This window comes from Pan troglodytes, chromosome 12 (assembly GCF_028858775.2).
Source record: "Pan troglodytes isolate AG18354 chromosome 12, NHGRI_mPanTro3-v2.0_pri, whole genome shotgun sequence".
NCBI classification, from domain to species: domain Eukaryota; kingdom Metazoa; phylum Chordata; class Mammalia; order Primates; family Hominidae; genus Pan; species Pan troglodytes.
In genome coordinates this window covers 25,599,985-25,619,216 of record NC_072410.2, presented here as the reverse complement: position 1 = coordinate 25,619,216, position 19,232 = coordinate 25,599,985, and the positions used below count along the sequence as shown (strand labels likewise).

The window sequence follows — 19,232 nt, the reverse complement described above, 5'->3', positions numbered from 1 at the left end:
GAGAACAAGCTGGAGAATTAAAGCAAAACTATGCTGTTCCCCAGAGCCCCTTATGTCTTCAACTGCTCTCCATATATCTTCTTCCCAACTTCAATGTGTGGAAGTGTATAATCTTACAGCGAAGGTCATGTTCCAGACCAGCAGCATCAGCATCAGCATCACTCAAGAACTTACTACAAATGAAGAATCTCTGGCCTGCTGAATCAGAAAGTGCAGCTTCGACGAGCCCCCTGCTGATTTATTTGGGGAAGAGAACTTCTCATCTATCTGGACTGAACATGACATTAAATCTGTTTTCAAAATTACCTGTCCTAGATTTTTCTCCATCCTTTTTTTCTCTGGCTATATCCAAAACAGAATCTTCCTTGACACTTGTAGCCTGAATGGAATTTGAAATGAGATAATAAATAAATAAAGTATGTTTCATAGACCATACATTAACTAGTTCACAATATAAATGAGAGTTTCATTACCTTCAAGGCTGGTGGTTTCTGAGAAGACACTGAAAAGCAAAAGGGATTCATAATCACTCATATGTAAATATGACAAAGATATCCACACATTCATGCAGTGTTAGCATCAAACTCTGTCCTCCTGCCTGTATTAGCGTAGGCTTTGATGGCTTCTACTTTGTGTCTGGGGATTAGAACATGACAGAAATGCACTGAGAAAAGGGAATACAGGCTCCATGAAATATACCCTTACAATTTCAAACATGGTATGATTTCTCATATGTCAAAAAGTAAAATAAAACTGTGTCAATATCAATGTGCGTAGGCCTAGTGATGAGAACAAATGTGATCTAAAATCAGAGGAGCAACTCACACACCTGAGAATCAATGCCAAAGCAGGTGCTACATGATCCCACATGTCTTTCATGCAACAAATCAAAAGGATTTACACCATTATACTAAAAACATTCATCATGCTCTTTAAATTGCCCAATAACTGAGAAGGCACACAATTGCAATGATACTTCAGTTAAACTTACACTTCACATCTCTTCAGTGGAAGAGTCCTGAATTGATCACCTTGGACACCTGTTTGCTGATACCTAGTAGATAATATTCATTATCTCTCACACCCAGGTGGTGTAATAATTTGCTTAAGTTTCTTGTATCCACTAGTTTAGCCTTCCAAAAGTTTCTTCATCCATTCATGGCACCAAAGGATAATATATTAGCCTCAATAAAAATATCATCACTTATCAATTTTGACATATTTCTACAAAGTAAAACTGCTACAAGCATTAGATATTGATAAGTTTTACATTCAGAAATCATTCCAATATTCTTTGACAATGATCACTCTAGGACTTAATTAGAATGCAACATAATTTATGCCTCTAAAATAGCTTTGTTGGGAGTATCATGTTATTTTCTAAAGAAGTTTCATTAAACAGCTATTTTATACAAGAGGTAGCTCCTTGAACAAGGAAGCCAACGTATTCATATTCAAGTTTATCTCATTTCTATAACTAAAATCAACAAAACATGTATGTCTGATGCCTAATAGTAACAAAGAGAAGTAATGAGTCATTGTGTTTTTATGCCAATTCAAGCACTGTTTCCTGCTTCCAGCAGTTGCTGGAGCTGCCAAAATCAAATATTGTTTATGCAAATGTTCCAAATGCATCTGAAGTGAGTTCACTCAGGTTTCCTCAGCACAAACCCCAAAATCATAGAAATGACTTCCTCTTTTCCCACCTTCCTGCCTCACAATCCGTCTTCATTTGGAAAATAATTGCTACATCAGGGGTCTCCTCAGTTCTTCTACAGTGTCTATGGGTTATTATGAACAGTTTTCTGTCTGTTTTTAGCACTACGATGTGATGTCTGTAAAATCTGTACTTCCTCTCTTTGTCCTTACACCCTTAATGAAAAGATGCTACAGAATTAAAGCAAAATTATGCTGTGCCCCAGAGCCCCTTATGTCTTCAACTGCTCTCTATATTTCTTCCTCCCAGTTGCAATGTGGGGATGTGTATAATCTTACAGCGAAGATCATGTTCCAGACCAGCAGTATCAGCATAACCCAAGAACTTATTAGAAATGAAGAATCTCAGGCCTGCTGAATCAGAATGTGCAGCTTCGACCAGCCCCCCACTGATTTATTCGGGGAAGAGAACTTCTTATCTGGACTGAACATGACATTAAATGTGTTTCACAAAATTACCTGTCCTAGATATTTCTCCATCCTTTTTTTCTCTGGTTATATTTGAAAAAGAATCTTTCTCATCACTTGTGGCCTGAATGGAATTTGAAACAAAATAATAAATAAGGTATGTTTCATAGGCTATACATTTACTAGCTCACACTATAAATGAGAGTTTCATTACCTTCAAGGCTGGTTTTTTCTGAGAAGACACTGAAAAGCAAAAGGGATACATAATCACTCATATGTAACTATGACAAAGTTATCCATACATTCATGCAGTGTTTGTATCAACCTCTGTCCTCCTGCCTGTATTAGCGTAGGCTTTGATGGCTTCTACTTTGTGTCTGGGGATTGGAACATGACAGAAATACACTGAGAAAAGGAAACACAGGCTCCATGAAATATACCCCTGCAATTTCAAACATGGTATGATTTCTCATATGTCGAAAACTAAAATCAAACGGTGTCAATATCAATGTCCATATGCCGAGTGATGAGGACAAATGTGATCTAAAATCAGAGGAGAAACTCATACACCTGAGAATGAATGTCAAAGCAGGTGCTACATGATCCCACATGTCTTTCATGCAACAAATCAAAAGGATTTACACCATTATAATACAAACATTCATCATGCTCTTTAAATTGCCCAATAACTGAGAAGGCACACAATTACAACAACAATTCAGTTTGAACGTACACTTCACATCTCTTCAGTGGAAGTGTGCTAAATTGATCACCTTGGATATCTGTTTGCTGATACCTAGTAGATAATATTCATTATCTCTCACACCCATATGGTGTAATAATCTGCCTAAGTTTCTTCTATCCACTAGTTTCGACTTCCGAAAGTTTCTTCATCCAGTCGTGGCACCAAAGGATAATATATTAGCCTCAATAAAAATATCATCAATTATCAATTTTGACATACCTATACAAAGTAAAACTGCTACAAGCATTAGATATTGATCAGTTTTTCATTCAGAAATCACTGCAATATTCATTGAAAATGACCATTTTAGGAGTTAATTAGAATCCAGCATAATTTTTGTTTCTCAAATAGCCTTGTTGGGAGTATCATGTTGTTCTCTAAAGAAGTTTCATGAAATAGCTATTGTATCCAAGAGGTAGCTCCTTCAAGAAGGAAGCCAATGTGTTCATATTCAAGTTTGTCTCATTTCTATAACTAAAATCAACAAAACATGTATCTCTGATGCCTAATAGTAACAAAGAGGAGTAATGAGTCAGTGTGTTTTTATGCCAATTCTAGGATTGTTGCCTTCTTCCAGCAGTTCCTGCAGCAGCCAAAATCAAGTATTTTTTATTAAAATATTCCAAATGCATCTGAAGTGAGTTCACTCAGGTTTCCTCAGCGGAAACCCCAAAATTATATAAATGACTGCCTCTTTTCACACCTTCCTGCCTCACAATCCGTCTTCCTTGGGAAAATGATTGCTACACCAGGGGTCTCCTTAGTTCTCCTACAGTGTGTTCGGGTTATTACAACAAGTTTTCTGTCTGTTCTTAGCAGTACGATGTGACGTCTGTAAAATCGATACTTCCTCTCTTTCTCCTTCCACCCTTACTGAGAACAAGCTGGAGAATTAAAGCAAAACTATGCTGTTCCCCAGAGCCCCTTATGTCTTCAACTGCTCTCCATATATCTTCTTCCCAACTTCAATGTGGGGAAGTGTATAATCTTACAGCGAAGATCATGTTCCAGACCAGCAGCATCAGCATCACCCAAGAACTTTACTACAAATGAAGAATCTCCGGCCTGCTGAATCAGAAAGTGCAGCTTCGACGAGCCCCCTGCTGATTTATTTGGGGAAGAGAACTTCTCATCTATCTGGACTGAACATGACATTAAATCTGTTTTCAAAATTACCTGTCCTAGATTTTTCTCCATCCTTTTTTTCTCTGGTTGTATTCAAAACAGAATCTTCCTTGACACTTGTAGCCTGAATGGAATTTGAAATGAAATAATAAATAAATAAAGTATGTTTCATAGACCATACATTAACTAGTTCACAATATAAATGAGAGTTTCATTACCTTCAAGGCTGGTGGTTTCTGAGAAGACACTGAAAAGCAAAAGGGATTCATAATCACTCATATGTAAATATGACAAAGATATCCACACATTCATGCAGTGTTAGCATCAAACTCTGTCCTCCTGCCTGTATTAGCGTAGGCTTTGATGACTTCTACTTTGTGTTTGGGGACTAGAACATGACAGAAATGCACTGAGAAAAGGGAATACAGGCTCCATGAAACATATCCTTACAATTTCAAACATGGTATGATTTCTCATATGTCAAAAAGTAAAATAAAACCGTGTCAATATCAATGTGCATAGGCCGAGTGATGAGAACAAATGTGATCTAAAATCAGAGGAGCAACTCACACTCTTGAGAATCAATGTCAAAGCAGGTGCTACATGATCCCACATGTCTTTCATGCAACAAATCAAAAGGATTTATACCATTATACTAAAAACATTCATCATGCTCTTTAAATTGCCCAATAACTGAGAAGGCACACAATTGCAATGATACTTCAGTTAAACTTACACTTCACATCTCTTCAGTGGAAGAGTCCTGAATTGATCACCTTGGACACCTGTTTGCTGATAACCTAGTAGATAATAATCATTATCTCTCACACCCAGGTGGTGTAATAATTTGCTTAAGTTTCTTGTATCCACTAGTTTAGACTTCCAAAAGTTTCTTCATCCATTCATGGCACCAAAGGATAATATATTAGCCTCAATAAAAATATCATCACTTATCAATTTTGACATATTTCTACAAAGTAAAACTGCTACAAGCATTAGATATTGATAAGTTTTACATTCAGAAATCATTCCAATATTCTTTGACAATGATCACTCTAGGACTTAATTAGAATGCAACATAATTTATGCCTCTAAAATAGCTTTGTTGGGAGTATCATGTTATTTTCTAAAGAAGTTTCATTAAACAGCTATTTTATACAAGAGGTAGCTCCTTGAACAAGGAAGCCAACGTATTCATATTCAAGTTTATCTCATTTCTATAACTAAAATCAACAAAACATGTATGTCTGATGCCTAATAGTAACAAAGAGAAGTAATGAGTCATTGTGTTTTTATGCCAATTCAAGCACTGTTTCCTGCTTCCAGCAGTTGCTGGAGCTGCCAAAATCAAATATTGTTTATGCAAATGTTCCAAATGCGTCTGAAGTGAGTTCACTCAGGTTTCCTCAGCAGTAACCCCAAAATTATATAAATGACTTCCTCTTTTCCCACCTTCCTGCCTCACAATCCGTCTTCATTTGGAAAATAATTGCTACATCAGGGGTCTCCTCAGTTCTTCTACAGTGTCTATGGGTTATTATGAACAGTTTTCTGTCTGTTTTTAGCACTACGATGTGACGTCTGTAAAATCTGTACTTCCTCTCTTTGTCCTTACACCCTTAATGAAAAGATGCTACAGAATTAAAGCAAAATTATGCTGTGCCCCAGAGCCCCTTATGTCTTCAACTGCTCTCTATATTTCTTCCTCCCAGTTGCAATGTGGGGATGTGTATAATCTTACAGCGAAGATCATGTTCCAGACCAGCAGTATCAGCATAACCCAAGAACTTATTAGAAATGAAGAATCTCAGGCCTGCTGAGTCAGAATGTGCAGCTTCGACCAGCCCCCCACTGATTTATTCGGGGAAGAGAACTTCTTATCTGGACTGAACGTGACATTAAATGTGTTTCACAAAATTACCTGTCCTAGATATTTCTCCATCCTTTTTTTCTCTGGTTATATTCGAAAAAGAATCTTTCTCATCACTTGTGGCCTGAATGGAATTTGAAACAAAATAATAAATAAGGTATGTTTCATAGGCTATACGTTTACTAACTCACAATATAAATGAGAGTTTCATTACCTTCAAGGCTGGTTTTTTCTGAGAAGACACTGAAAAGCAAAAGGGATACATAATCACTCATATGTAACTATGACAAAGTTATCCATACATTCATGCAGTGTTTGTATCAACCTCTGTCCTCCTGCCTGTATTAGCGTAGGCTTTGATGGCTTCTACTTTGTGTCTGGGGACTAGAACATGACAGAAATACACTGAGAAAAGGAAACACAGGCTCCGTGAAATATACCCCTGCAATTTCAAACATGGTATGATTTCTCATATGTCGAAAACTAAAATCAAACGGTGTCAATATCAATGTCCATATGCCGAGTGATGAGGACAAATGTGATCTAAAATCAGAGGAGAAACTCATACACCTGAGAATGAATGTCAAAGCAGGTGCTACATGATCCCACATGTCTTTCATGCAACAAATCAAAAGGATTTACACCATTATAATACAAACATTCATCATGCTCTTTAACTTGCCCAACATCTAAGAAAGCACACAATTAGGATGACACTTCAGCTGAATGTACACTTCACATCTCTTCACTGGTAATGTCCTAAATTGATCACCTTGGATATCTGTTTGCTGATACCTAGTAGATAATATTCATTATCTCTCACACCCATGTGGTGTAATAATTTGCCTAAGTATCTTGTATCCACTAGTTTATCCCTCCGAAAATTTCTTCATCCAGTCGTGACACCAAAGGATAATATATTAGCCTCAATAAAAATATCATCTATTATCAATTTTGACATACTTCTACAAATAAATCTGCTACAAGCATTAGATATTAATCACTTTTTCATTCAGAAATCACTGTAATATTCATTGAAAATGACCATTTTAGGAGTTAGTTAGAATTCAACATAATTTTTGTTTCTAAAATAGCCTTCTTGGGAGTATCATGTTAGTCTCTAAAGAAGTTTCGTGAAATAGCTATTTTATCCAAGAGGTAGCTCCTGGAACAAGGAAGCCAATGTATTCATATTCAAGTTTATCTCATTTTTATAACTAAAATCAACAAAACATGTATCTCTGATGCCTAATAGTAACAAAAAGGAGTAATGAGTCAGTGTGCTTTATCCCAATTCTAGCATTGTTTCCTGCTTCCAATAGTTCCTGGAGCTGCCAAAATCTAATATTTTTTAAGCACATATTCCAAATGCATGTGAAGTGAGTTCACTCAGATTTTCTCAGCAGAAACCCCTAAATTATATAAATAACTTCTTTTCCCTCCTTCCTGCCTGACAATCCCTCGTCCTTGGGAAAATAATTGCTACATCAGGGGTCTCCTTAGTTCTCGTGCTACAGTGTCTATGGGTTATTACTATCAGTTTTCTGTCTTTTCTTTGCAGTACGATGTGACGTCTGTAAAATCTATACTTCCTCTCTTTCTCCTTCCACCCTTAGTGAAACCACGGTGTAGAATTAAAGCAAAACTATGCTGTTCCCCAGAGCCCCTTATGTCTTGAACCTCTCTCCAATATTTCTTCTTCCCAATTTCAATGTGGGGAAGTATATAATCTTACTGCGAAGATCACGTTCCAAGCCAGCAGCATTAGCGTCACCCAATAATTTATTACAAATGAAGACTCTCAGACCCGCTGGATCAGAATGTGCAGCTTCGGCGAGCCCCCCACCCGCCCTGCGCTGATTTATTAGATGTAGAGAAGTTCTTTTCTATCTGGATTGAACATGACATTGAATGTGTTTTGCAAAATTACCTGTCCCAGATTTTTCTCCATCCTTTATTTCTGTGGCTATATTCGAAACAGAACCTTCCTCGTCAGTTGTAGCCTGAATTGAATTTGAAAGAAAATAATAAATAAATAAGTAAATGAAGTATGTTTCATAGACTATAGATTTACTAGTTCACAATATAAATGAGAGTTTAATTACCTTCAAGGCTGGTTGTTTCTGAGAAGACACTGAAAAGCAAAAGGGATGCATAATCACTCATATGTAAATATGATAAAGTTTTCCATACATTCATGCGGTGTTAGCATCAAGCTGTATCCGCCTGCCTGTATTAGTGTAGGCTTTGATATTTTCTACTTTATGTCTTAAGCCAGGAGCATGACACAAATATACTAAAGAAAACAGAAATAGATGTGTCACGATATATTCCTAACTATTTCAAACATAATATGATTTCTCGTATATCTAAAAGAAAAATAAATCAGTGTCAATATCAAAAAGGGTATGCCCAGTGATCACGACTAATGTGATCAAAAATCAGAGGGGAAACTCAATCACCTGGGAAAATGTCAAAGCAGGTGGCACATGCACCCACATGTCTTTTATGCAAGATATCCAAATGACTTACACCATTATACTGCAAACATTCATCATGTTCATTAACTTGCCCAGTAACTGAGAAGGTACACAATTACAGTGACACTTCAGTTGAATGTACACGTCATGTCTCTGTCTCTTCAGTGAAGTGTCCTAAATTGATCAGCTTGGATATATGTTTCCTGAATCTGAGTAAATAATATTCATTATTTCTCATATCCATGTGGTGCAACAATTTGCCTAAGTTTCCTGTATTCTCTAGTTTAGCCTTCCCGGACATTTCTTCATCCACTCATGGCAACAAAGTATAATATATAAACCTCAATAAAAAGCATCATCAATTATCAATTTTGACATACTTCTACTAAATAAAACTGCTAAAAGCATTGGATATTAATAAGCTTTTATATTTGGAAATCACTCCAATATTCATTGAAAATGACCATTTTAAGAGTCAGTTGATGAACTCAACATTATATTTGTTTTTAAAATTGTCTTGTTAGGAGGATCATACTATTCTCTAAATAATATTCATTAAATAGCTATTTTATCCGTGAGATAGCTCTTTGATGAAAGAAGCCAATGTATTGATATTCAAGCTTATCTAATTTTTATAACAAAAATCAACAAAAGATATATGTCTTATGCCTAATAGTAGCAAAGAGAAGTAATTAGTCAATGTGGTTTATCCCAATTCTAGCTTTCTTTGCTTCATCCAGTAGTTCCTGGAGCTGCCAAAATCAAATCTTTTTTGTGTAAATATGCTAAATGCATCCGAAGTGAGTTCACTCAGGTTTCCTCAGCAGAAACCCCAAAATTACATAAATAACTTCTTCTTTTCCCTCCTTCCTGCCTCACAATCCCTCTTCCTTGAGGAAAATAATTGCTACATCAGTGGTCTCATTAGTTCTCGTTCTACAATTTTTACTGGTTATTACGATCAGTTTTCCGTCTGTTTTTATCAATACGATGTGACGTTTGTAAAATCTATACTTCAACTCATTCTCCTTCCACCCTTGGTGAAAACATGCTGTAGAATTAAAGTAAAATTATGCTGTCCCCTGAGCCTCTTATGTCTTGATCTGCTCTCCAATGTTTCTTCTTCCCAATTTCAATGTGGGGAAGTCTATAATCTTACTGCGAAGATCATGTCCAAGACCAGCAGCATCAGCGTCACCCGAGAACATATTACAAATGAAGAATCTCCGGCCTGCTGAATCAGAATGTGCAGCTTTGATGAGCCCCCCGCTGATTTATTCAGGTAAGAGAAGTTCTTTTCTATCTGGACTGAACATGACATTTAATGTGTTTTGCAAAATTACCTGTCCCACATTGTAGTCCATCCTTTATTTCTGTAGCTTTATTCAAAGCAGAATCTGTCTTGTCACTTGCAGCCTGAAAGTAATTTGAAGCAAATTATCAATAAAGAAAGTATCTTTCATGGACTATACAGTTACTAATACAAAATATAAATGAGAATTTAATTACCTTTGAGGCTGGTTGTTTCTGAGAAGACACTGAAAAGCAAAAGGGATACATAATCACTCATATGTAAATATGATAAAGTTATCTATACATTCATGAAGTGTTAGCATCAAGCTGTATCCCCCTGCCTGTATTAGTATAGGCTTTGATTTTTGTGTCTGGGGACTGGAACATGACAGAAATACACTGAAAAAAAAGAAATACAGGTTTCACAAAACAAACCCCTACAATGTCAATCATGGTATGATTTTTCATATGTCTAAAACTAAAATGAAACAGTGTTAGTATCAATGTGAATATGCCGAATGATGAGGACAAATGTGATCTAAAATCAGAGGAGCAACTCATACACCTGAGAATCAATGTCCAAGCAGGTGCTACATGATCCTCCATGTCTTTCATGCAAGGTATCAAAAGGATTTACACTAGTATACTACAAACATTCATCATGCTCTTTAGCTTGCCTGATAACTGAGAAGGTACACAATTACAATGACACTTCAGATGAATGTACACTTCACGTCTCTTAAGTGGAAGGGAGCTAAATTGATCAGCTTGGATATATGGTTGGTGAATCCTAGTAGATAGTATTCATTATTTATAATATCCATGTGGTGTAATAATCTGCCTACATTTCTTGTATCCTCTAGTTTAGCCTTCAGAAATTTTCTTCATCCACTAATGGCAGGAAGGTATAATATATAAACCTCATCTAAAAGTACAATAAATTACACATATTTATACAAAATGCAATGGCTCCTGGCATTAGATATTAATAAGCTTTTACATTTGGCTATCAGTCCAATATTCATTGAAAATAACCATTTTAGGATTCAATTAATACATTTAACATTATTTTTGTCTGCAAAATTAGTCTACTCTGGAATATCATTGTATTATAAAGAATTTTCACTAAATAGCTATTTTAATGAAAAAGCATTTGGAAAATGCTTTGGAAAAAAGCTTTGGAAAAAAGCTAATATAGTCATATTAAATTTAAACTCATTTGAATAACTAATAAAAAATATATGTCTGATGTCTGATACTAATAAACAGGAATGAGGCACTGTGGTTTATCCCAACTCTAGCACTCCTTCCTGATTCTGGTAGTCATCGGAGCAGTCAGAAATCAAATCTTCTGGTATGCAAACATTCTAAATGCATCTGAAGTGAGTTCACTCAGGTTTCCTCAGCAGAAACCCCAAAATTACCTAAATAACTTCTTCCTTCCCCTCTTTCTTGCCTTGCAATCCCTCTTTCTTGATGAAAATAATTACTACATCAGTGGTCACTTTGTTTCTCATTCTCCAGTGTCTACGGGTTATTATGACAACTTCCTCCCTCTGGTTTTAGCAGTACCATCTGACATCTATAATTTCTGTTACTTCTTCTCTTTCTCCTTCCCCTCTCCATAGAAACATGCTCTGAAATAAGAGCAAAATTATGCTGTCCCCCGATCCTCTTATGTCTTCAACTGTTTTCCAATGGTTCTTCTATCCAATTTCAATGTTGGGAACTCTATAAGCTTGTTACTAAGATCATGACCGAGGACCAGCAGCATCAGCACCACCTGACAACTTACTAGAAATGCACAATCTCAGGCCTGCTGAATCAGAAAGTGCATTTTCAATGACACCCCACTGATCTATTCAGGGGTGGGACGTTCTCTTCTGTCTTGAGTGCGCATGACATTAAATGTGTATTGCCAAATTACCTGTTCCAGATTTCCCACCGCCCATTATTCTTGTGGCAATATTCAAAAGAGAAACTTTCTTTTTAAATATAACCTGAATGGAAAGAGAAACAAAATAGTCAATACATAATATATATTTCATAGGCTATAAAATAAATAATTCAAAATATAAATGAAAGAGTAACTACCTTCCAGGCCGATTGTTTCTGAGGAGACACTGAAAAGTAAAAGAAATATATAATTCATCATATGTAAATATGACAAAGTCGTCCATACATTCATGCAGTGTTAGCATCAAGCTGTATCCTCCCGCCTGCACTAGTGTAGGATTTGATGTTTTACAGTTTGTGTCTTTGGGACAGGAACATGAGGAAATATGCTGAAGAAAATAGGAATACACGCTTCCAGAAAATATACAGTCAGAAATTACAAAGAGGTATTATGCGTCATGTGTGTATTACTGAAATAAAAAGTGTCAATATCAATGTGGATATGCTGAATGATGAAAAGAAATGTGATCTAAAATCAGAGGAGCAACTCGTACACCCAGGAATCAATGTCAAAGAAGGTACTAAATGCTACTGCATGTTTTTCATGCAAGACATCAGAGGGATTTATACCATTATGCTGCAAGTATTCATCACGCTCTTTAACTTGCCTCGTAATTGAGCAGGTACACAATGACAATGACACTTTAGTAGAATGTACACTTCACAAGTCCTCGGTGGAAGTGTCGCAGCTTCAACAGCTTGGATATAGGTTGGGATAATCCTGTATATAATATTCTTTATTTCTCAAACCCATGTGGTGTAATAATGTGCCTACATTTGTTGTGTCCTCTAGTTTAGGCTACAGAAAGGTTCTTCATCCACTCATTGCAACAAATATAATACATAAACCTTATCAAAAAGTATAATAAATGATCAAATTTGACATACTTATACAAAATAAAGTTGCTACAAGCATTAGATATGACTAACCTTTTACATTTGGAAATCACTCCAATATTCATTGAAAATAAGAATTTTAAAAGTCAATTAATGAATTCAACATTATTTTTTTTTCTAAAATAGTCTGGTATAAAATATCATGTTATTCTCTAAAGCATTTTCATTAAATTGCTATTTTTATCCAAAAGTTAGTTAATTGAAAAGCAAAGCCAATATACGCATATTCATGTTTATCTCATTTGAATAACTAATATCAACAAAACGTATATCTCTGATGCCCAACAGTAACAAAGAGGAGTAATGAGTCGCTGTGGTTTATCCCAGTTCTAGTACTCCTTCCTGCTTCCACTGTTTCCTAAAGCAGCCAAAATCAAAGCTTCTTTTACAAAAATGTTCGAATATGCAACTGAACTCAGGTTTCCTCAGAAGAAACCCCGAAATTACATAAATAACTTCCTATTTTCCCTCCTTCCTGCCTGACAATCCTCTTCCTTGAGGAAAGTCATCACTACATCAGTGGTCTCCTTAGCTCTCGTTCTACAGTGTTTATGGGTTATTACCATGATTTCCCCATCTGTTTTTAGCAATACGATGTGATGTCTGTAAAATCTATACTTCATCTCTTTCTCCTTCCACCCTTGGTGAAAACATGCTGTAGAATTAATGCAAAATTATGCTGTCCCCTGACTCCTTATGTCTTTAATGGCTCTCCAACGTTTCTTCTTCCCAATTTCAATGTGGGGAAGTCTATAATCTTACTGCAAAGATCATGTCGAAGACCAGCAGCATCAGTGTCACCTGAGAACTAAAGAATCTCAGGCCTGCTGAATCAGAATGTGCAGCTTCAATGAATCCCCCGCTGATTTGTTCGGGGAAGAGAAGTACTTTTCTATCTTGACTGAACATGACATTAAATGTGTTTTGCAAAATTACCTGTCCCAGATTGTTGTCCCTCCTTTATTTCTGTGGCTATATTTGAAACAGAATCTTTCTCGTCACTTGTAGCCTGAATGGGATTTGAAACAAAATAATCAATACGTAAAGTAGGTTTCATAGACTATACGGTTAATAGTTCAACATATAAATGAGACTTTAATTACCTTCTCAGCTGGTTGTTTCTGAGAAGACACTGAAAAGCAAAAGGGAAACATAATCACTCACATGTACATATGATAAATTTATCCATACATTCATGCAGTGTTAGCATCAAGCTGTATCTTCCTGCCTGTACTAGTGTAGGCTTTGATGTTTTCCACTTTTTGTCTGGAGACTGGAACACGACAGAAATACACTGAAAAAAAAAGGAATACAGCCTTCGCAAAATATACCCTTACAATTTCAAACATGGTATGATTTGTGATACATCTGAAACTAAAATAAAACCGTGTCAATATCAATGTGGATCTGCCGAGTGATGAGGACAAATCAGAGGAGTAACTCACACACCTGAGAATCAATGTCAAAGCAGGTGGTACATGATCCCGCATGTCTTTCTTGCAAGAAATCAGAAGGATTTACACCATTATACTACAGACGTTCATTATGCCCTTTAACTTGCCCAATAACTAGAAGGTACACAATTACGATGACAATTCAGTTAAATGTACACTTCACGTCTCTTTGGTGGAAATGTCCTAAATTGATCACCTTGGATATATGTTTCCTGAAATCTAGTAGATAATATTCATTATTTCTCACACCCATGTGGTGTAATAATTTGCCTAAGTATCTTGTATCCACTAGTTTAGCCTTCTGAAAGTTTCTTCATCCACTCATGGCAACAAACGATAATGTATTAGCCTCAATAAAAATATCAATTACCAATGTTAACATACTTCTACAAAGTAAAACTGCTACAAGCATTAGATATTAATAAGTTTTACATTCAGAAATCACTCCAATATTCATTGAAAATCACCACTTTAGGAGTTAATTAGAATTCAACATCATTTTTGTTTCTAAAATAGCCTTGTTGGGAGTATCATGTTAGTCTCTAAGGAAGTTTCATTAAATAGCTATTTTATCCAAGAGTTAGCTCCTTGAACAAGGAAGCCAATGTATTCATATGCAAGTTTATCTCATTTTTATAAGTAAAGTCAACAAAACATGTATCTCTGATGCCTAATAGTAACAAAGAGGAGTAATGAGTCACTGTGGTTTATCCCGATTCTAGCATTGTTTCCTGCTTCCAGTAGTTCTCAGAGCAGCCAAAATCAAATCTTCTTTTATGCAAATATTCCAAATGCATCTGAAATGAGTTCACTCAGGTTTCCTCAGCAGAAACCCCAAAATTACATAAATACCTTCTTCTTTTTCCTCCTTCCTGCCTCACAATCCCTCTTCCTTGAGGAAAATAATTGCTACATCAGTGGTCTTCTTAGCTCTCATTCTACAGTGTTTATGGAGTTATTAGGATCACTTTTCCCTCTGTTGATAACAATATGATATGATGCCTATAATATCTATTACTTCATCTCGTTCTCTTTTCCCTCTTGATGGAAACATGCTGTAAAATTAAAGCAAAATTATGCTGCTCCCTTAGCCTGGTATGTGTTGAACTGCTCTCCAATGTTTCTTCTTCCCAATTTCAATGTAAGGAAGCCTACAATCTTACTACTCAGATCATGACCAAGGACCAGCAGCATCAGAGTCACCTGAGAACTCACTACAAATGAAGAATCTCAGGTGTACTGAATCAGAACGTGCAGCTTAGATGAACTCCCCACTGATTTATTTGGGGAAGGGAATTTCTCTTCTATCTTGATGGAACATGACATTAGATGTGTTTTGCAAAATTACCTGTCCCAGATATAGGTCCCTCCTTTATTTCTGTGGCTATATTTGAAACAGAATCTTTGTCATCACTTGTAGCCTGAATGGGATTTGAAACAAAATAATCAATATGTAAAGTAGGTTTCATAGACTATACAGTTAATAGTTCAACATATAAATGAGACTTTAATTACCTTCTCAGCTGGTTGTTTCTGAGGAGACACTGAAAAGCAAAAGGGATACATAATCAATCATATGTAACTATGATAATGTTATCCATACATTAATGCATGGATAGCATGTTAGCATCAAGTTTTGTACTCCTGCCTGTATTACTGTAGGCTTTGATATTTTATACTTTGTTTCTTGGGACTAAACATGAAGGAAATACACTGAAGAAAATAGGAATACAGGCTTCAAGAAATATACACTGACAATTTCAAATGTGATATGACTTTCTCCATATGTCTAAAACTAAAATAAAACCATGTCAATATCAATGTGGATATGCTGAGTGATGAGGACAAATGTGATCTAAAATCAGAGTCCAACTCATACACCTGGGAATCAGCGTCAAAGCAGGTGATACATGCACCCGCATGTCTTTCATGCAAGATATCAGAATGATTTGGAACATTTTACTGCAAACATTCATCATGCTTTTTAACTTGATTGATCAGTGAGAAGGTACACAATTATAATGACACTTTAGTTGAAATCTCTTCAGTGGAAGTGTCCTAACTTAATCAGCTTGGATATATGTTTGGTGAATTCTAGTATGTAATATTCATTATTTCTCACACCCATATGGTGTAATAATGTGCCTACATCTCTTGTATCTTCTAGTTTAGCCTTCCAAAAGTTCCTTCATCCACTCATTGCAACAAGGTATAATATATAAACTTCATCAAAAAGTGTAATAAATTACCAAAGTTGACATACTTTTACAAAATAAAGTTTCTACAAGCATTAGATATGAATAAGCTTTTACATCTTGAAATCACTCCAATATTCCTTGAAAATAACCATTTGGGAGTCAAGTAATGAATTCAACATTATTTTCACTTCTAAAATAGTCTGGTTAAAGTATCATGTTATTCTCTAGAGAATTTTTATTAAGTTGCTATTTTATCCAATAGCTCCTTGAAAAACAAAGCCAATGTATGCATATTCACATTTATCACATTTGAATAACGAATATCAACAAAAAATATACCTCTGGTGCCCAATGGTAACAAAGAGGAGCAATGAGTCACTGTGGCTTATCCCAATTCTATCACTCTTTCCTGCTTCCAGTAGTTCCTGGAGCAGCCAAAAATCAAATCATCCCTCATGCAAATATTCTAAATGCATCTGAAGTGAGTTCACTTAATCTAAGAGTTATAATTTAAAAAATCATTTTATTTATACTCATGAAGACTCCTGATGTTTTTACATTTCCTGGATTCAGCAGTTCTACCTTCTCACTGTCTCTTCGTCCACTTTTGCAAAAACATACACATCAGTGAAATAATGTGTAATCAGATTCCTATGAAAATAAACTAAACAAAGTTTCTAAATCACTAGAGACTTCTTTTCTTATAAATAACCAACCAATATGACATAATACATATATATACATATGTCATGATTGTCATGATTATTGGCAGTTATCTGTTTAGTACTCTAAAAATGCATTCTTTGATTCCTTTTTTTTTTAAATCTAGTTTCACATGATATACCATCGGGGTCTCTCAGGTTCTTTTACAAAATAACTACCTCAGCAAACACAGCTTTCCAAAAACAAAAACAAAAAACAAAAATCTGATGTGAACGAAGCATGTATCATTGATGTGCAAAACTTCTAGGGAGAAGAAATGAGACCCTGTGGGTTACCCTCATCCTTCTAACTTCTGCTTCTGCTTTCCATTAAGCGACTTCCCACAAGTCTCCTCATCAGAAACCTCCAAATTACCTCACTAGCTGCTTTCTTTGTTTACACCTGCCCAATTTGACATACATTTTTTTCGTTCATAAATCTAATATCCATATTGGTGGACTTGATTCTTTGACCTCCACATTCATTTCTTCATTATTTTCACCACCACTGTATGTGACATCTGTACAATCCCATTCTGACACATGTGAAGATAAGGTTTTGCTTTATTAAAATGTTAAATGTGTCAGACACTTGACTAATGTGTACAAATTCCTTCTTCACAAAAGCAGCCCCATGGCCTCCTCTCTCCCATAGACACTCTTTCACAGCTGTTCTTCACTCACATCGGTTTGAGTATCTATCATCTCTCATTTTGTCTCTATGCTTTCACCTCATATTATGAGTTATTATCATAGGCTCAGCAGCCTATCTTACCTGTTTTCCTCTCCAGCAGACAGTACTGAGCAATAAACTAGGATTTTCCAGGATATGAACACTTTTATGTACACAACACTTTGTGGAACTATTTTATGTTTAACTACCCATAGCACCACTATGTTTATGCTTTCCAGAGAAACAAGCTCTGAAATTTTATTGAATATAACCTATTTAAAAACTTATTCAACTACAATGACAGTCTCTCCTTGATGCACCAAAATCTTCAGAAACAACTTGTGAAGACTTGAGAACATGTCAGTAATTGACATGAAAAATGAAGCACTGACATAATTTTTTGCAGGTATAAAAAAGACAAGCTGAGATCCTTACTAGATCCAAGAAGAGCAAAGTACGTTAGACAGGAAATAAATATGGAACAGAAATATTTTCACTTGTAATGAAAATTCCTCTATTTACAGTTTTCAGAAGAGAAAAAAATACACACACATACACACACACACACACACACACTCACACACACAAAAACCAGAGCAATATGGCTTTACAGGGTGTTTCTTCATCAAAGTCCTATTTGTCATTTGACATCTGGGAACACTCTATAAGGATCAACAAAGGGGTTCTAAATTGTGATCTGAGTAGTTTAGGGTTTAACATTCATGAAGGGGAGCCAAGAGGACAAGTAACACTTTGACCATTGGCCATTTCCACTCCTTACTGTCATTCTCTGAAAAGCACACACTGGATTTTCTCAGGGTCATGACATGTCAAAAATACATGCTTTAAGGGAGAAACAGTTGCAATCAACGTAGCCATGGGAGAGATGCAGCTATGCTTGCTAGGATTTCCAATACTTCTGTTTCATTTCTAATATAATACAAATGAATAAAAGCAACCACATAAGCATATCCATGCTGGTATGTCACCATATTTATGTCCATATGGTATCAACATGAAGAGAGCATAATTAAATATGCTGCAGTCATCACATGGCATATCATTAGATCATACAATAAATCAAATACCTCACTGGGTCAACATGGATAGATCTGATATATATATATCACTGATTTTACAAAGACCAAGTTGCAGTCATTGTGTGCACTGTCTGAACTTTTCTACAAGGTTTTAATACACAAAATCAAGTTCTACATGTTATCTAGGAATATGCACATATGTTGTAAGAGGTTTTTAATGTGCATTTGGGTGATTTCTTTTTCTTTTTTAAAAAAAATTTAATTCCAGTTCTTGGTTACATGTCGTCAATAAGTTTTAGTAGTATAGAGAACCCTAAGACCATAACAGCTCAGAATGTCTGTCTTAAAGGCTATGTCTACCAAAGAGTCAGGAAAGCATGACTACTTACTTTCTTCATTTTTAAAACTCAGAGGTACCCCACACACACTCCCAAATAAAACTGCACACAAGTTCTTTAGTTTAATTAGGTCCCATTTGTCAATTTTGGCTTTTGTTGCCATTGCTTTTGGTGTTTTAGTCATGAAGTATTTGCCCATGCCTATGTCCTGAATGGTACTGCCTAGGTTTTCATCAAGGGTTTTTATACATTGAGAACTTAATTTTAAGTCTTTAATGCATCTTGAGTTAATTTTTGTATAAAGTGTAAGGAAGGGGTCCAGTTTCAGTTTCCTGCAT

At 35.7% G+C, this 19,232-nt stretch overlaps 1 protein-coding gene across 17 annotated transcripts in view; it reads right to left on the bottom strand.

The window, feature by feature from the left end:
• Positions 1-19,232, bottom strand: part of LOC741694 (ankyrin repeat domain-containing protein 36B) — a 128,692-nt gene that overhangs the window by 83,248 nt on the left and 26,212 nt on the right. For 15 of the 17 annotated variants that reach the window (XM_063789549.1, XM_063789550.1, XM_063789553.1 and 12 more), the window contains 18 exons: positions 15,460-15,488; positions 15,293-15,365; positions 13,594-13,622; positions 13,427-13,499; positions 11,732-11,760; positions 11,565-11,637; positions 9,854-9,882; positions 9,688-9,760; positions 7,970-7,998; positions 7,795-7,867; positions 6,079-6,107; positions 5,916-5,988; positions 4,213-4,241; positions 4,046-4,118; positions 2,339-2,367; positions 2,176-2,248; positions 474-502; positions 307-379 (listed from right to left, as the gene is read on the bottom strand). In XM_063789549.1, coding sequence (XP_063645619.1) covers positions 307-379; positions 474-502; positions 2,176-2,248; positions 2,339-2,367; positions 4,046-4,118; positions 4,213-4,241; positions 5,916-5,988; positions 6,079-6,107; positions 7,795-7,867; positions 7,970-7,998; positions 9,688-9,760; positions 9,854-9,882; positions 11,565-11,637; positions 11,732-11,760; positions 13,427-13,499; positions 13,594-13,622; positions 15,293-15,365; positions 15,460-15,488 — 918 coding nt within the window. The remainder of the gene's footprint in view (positions 1-306; positions 380-473; positions 503-2,175; positions 2,249-2,338; positions 2,368-4,045; positions 4,119-4,212; positions 4,242-5,915; positions 5,989-6,078; positions 6,108-7,794; positions 7,868-7,969; positions 7,999-9,687; positions 9,761-9,853; positions 9,883-11,564; positions 11,638-11,731; positions 11,761-13,426; positions 13,500-13,593; positions 13,623-15,292; positions 15,366-15,459; positions 15,489-19,232) is intronic. The other 2 variants (XM_063789546.1, XM_063789548.1) reach the window with 2 other exon arrangements.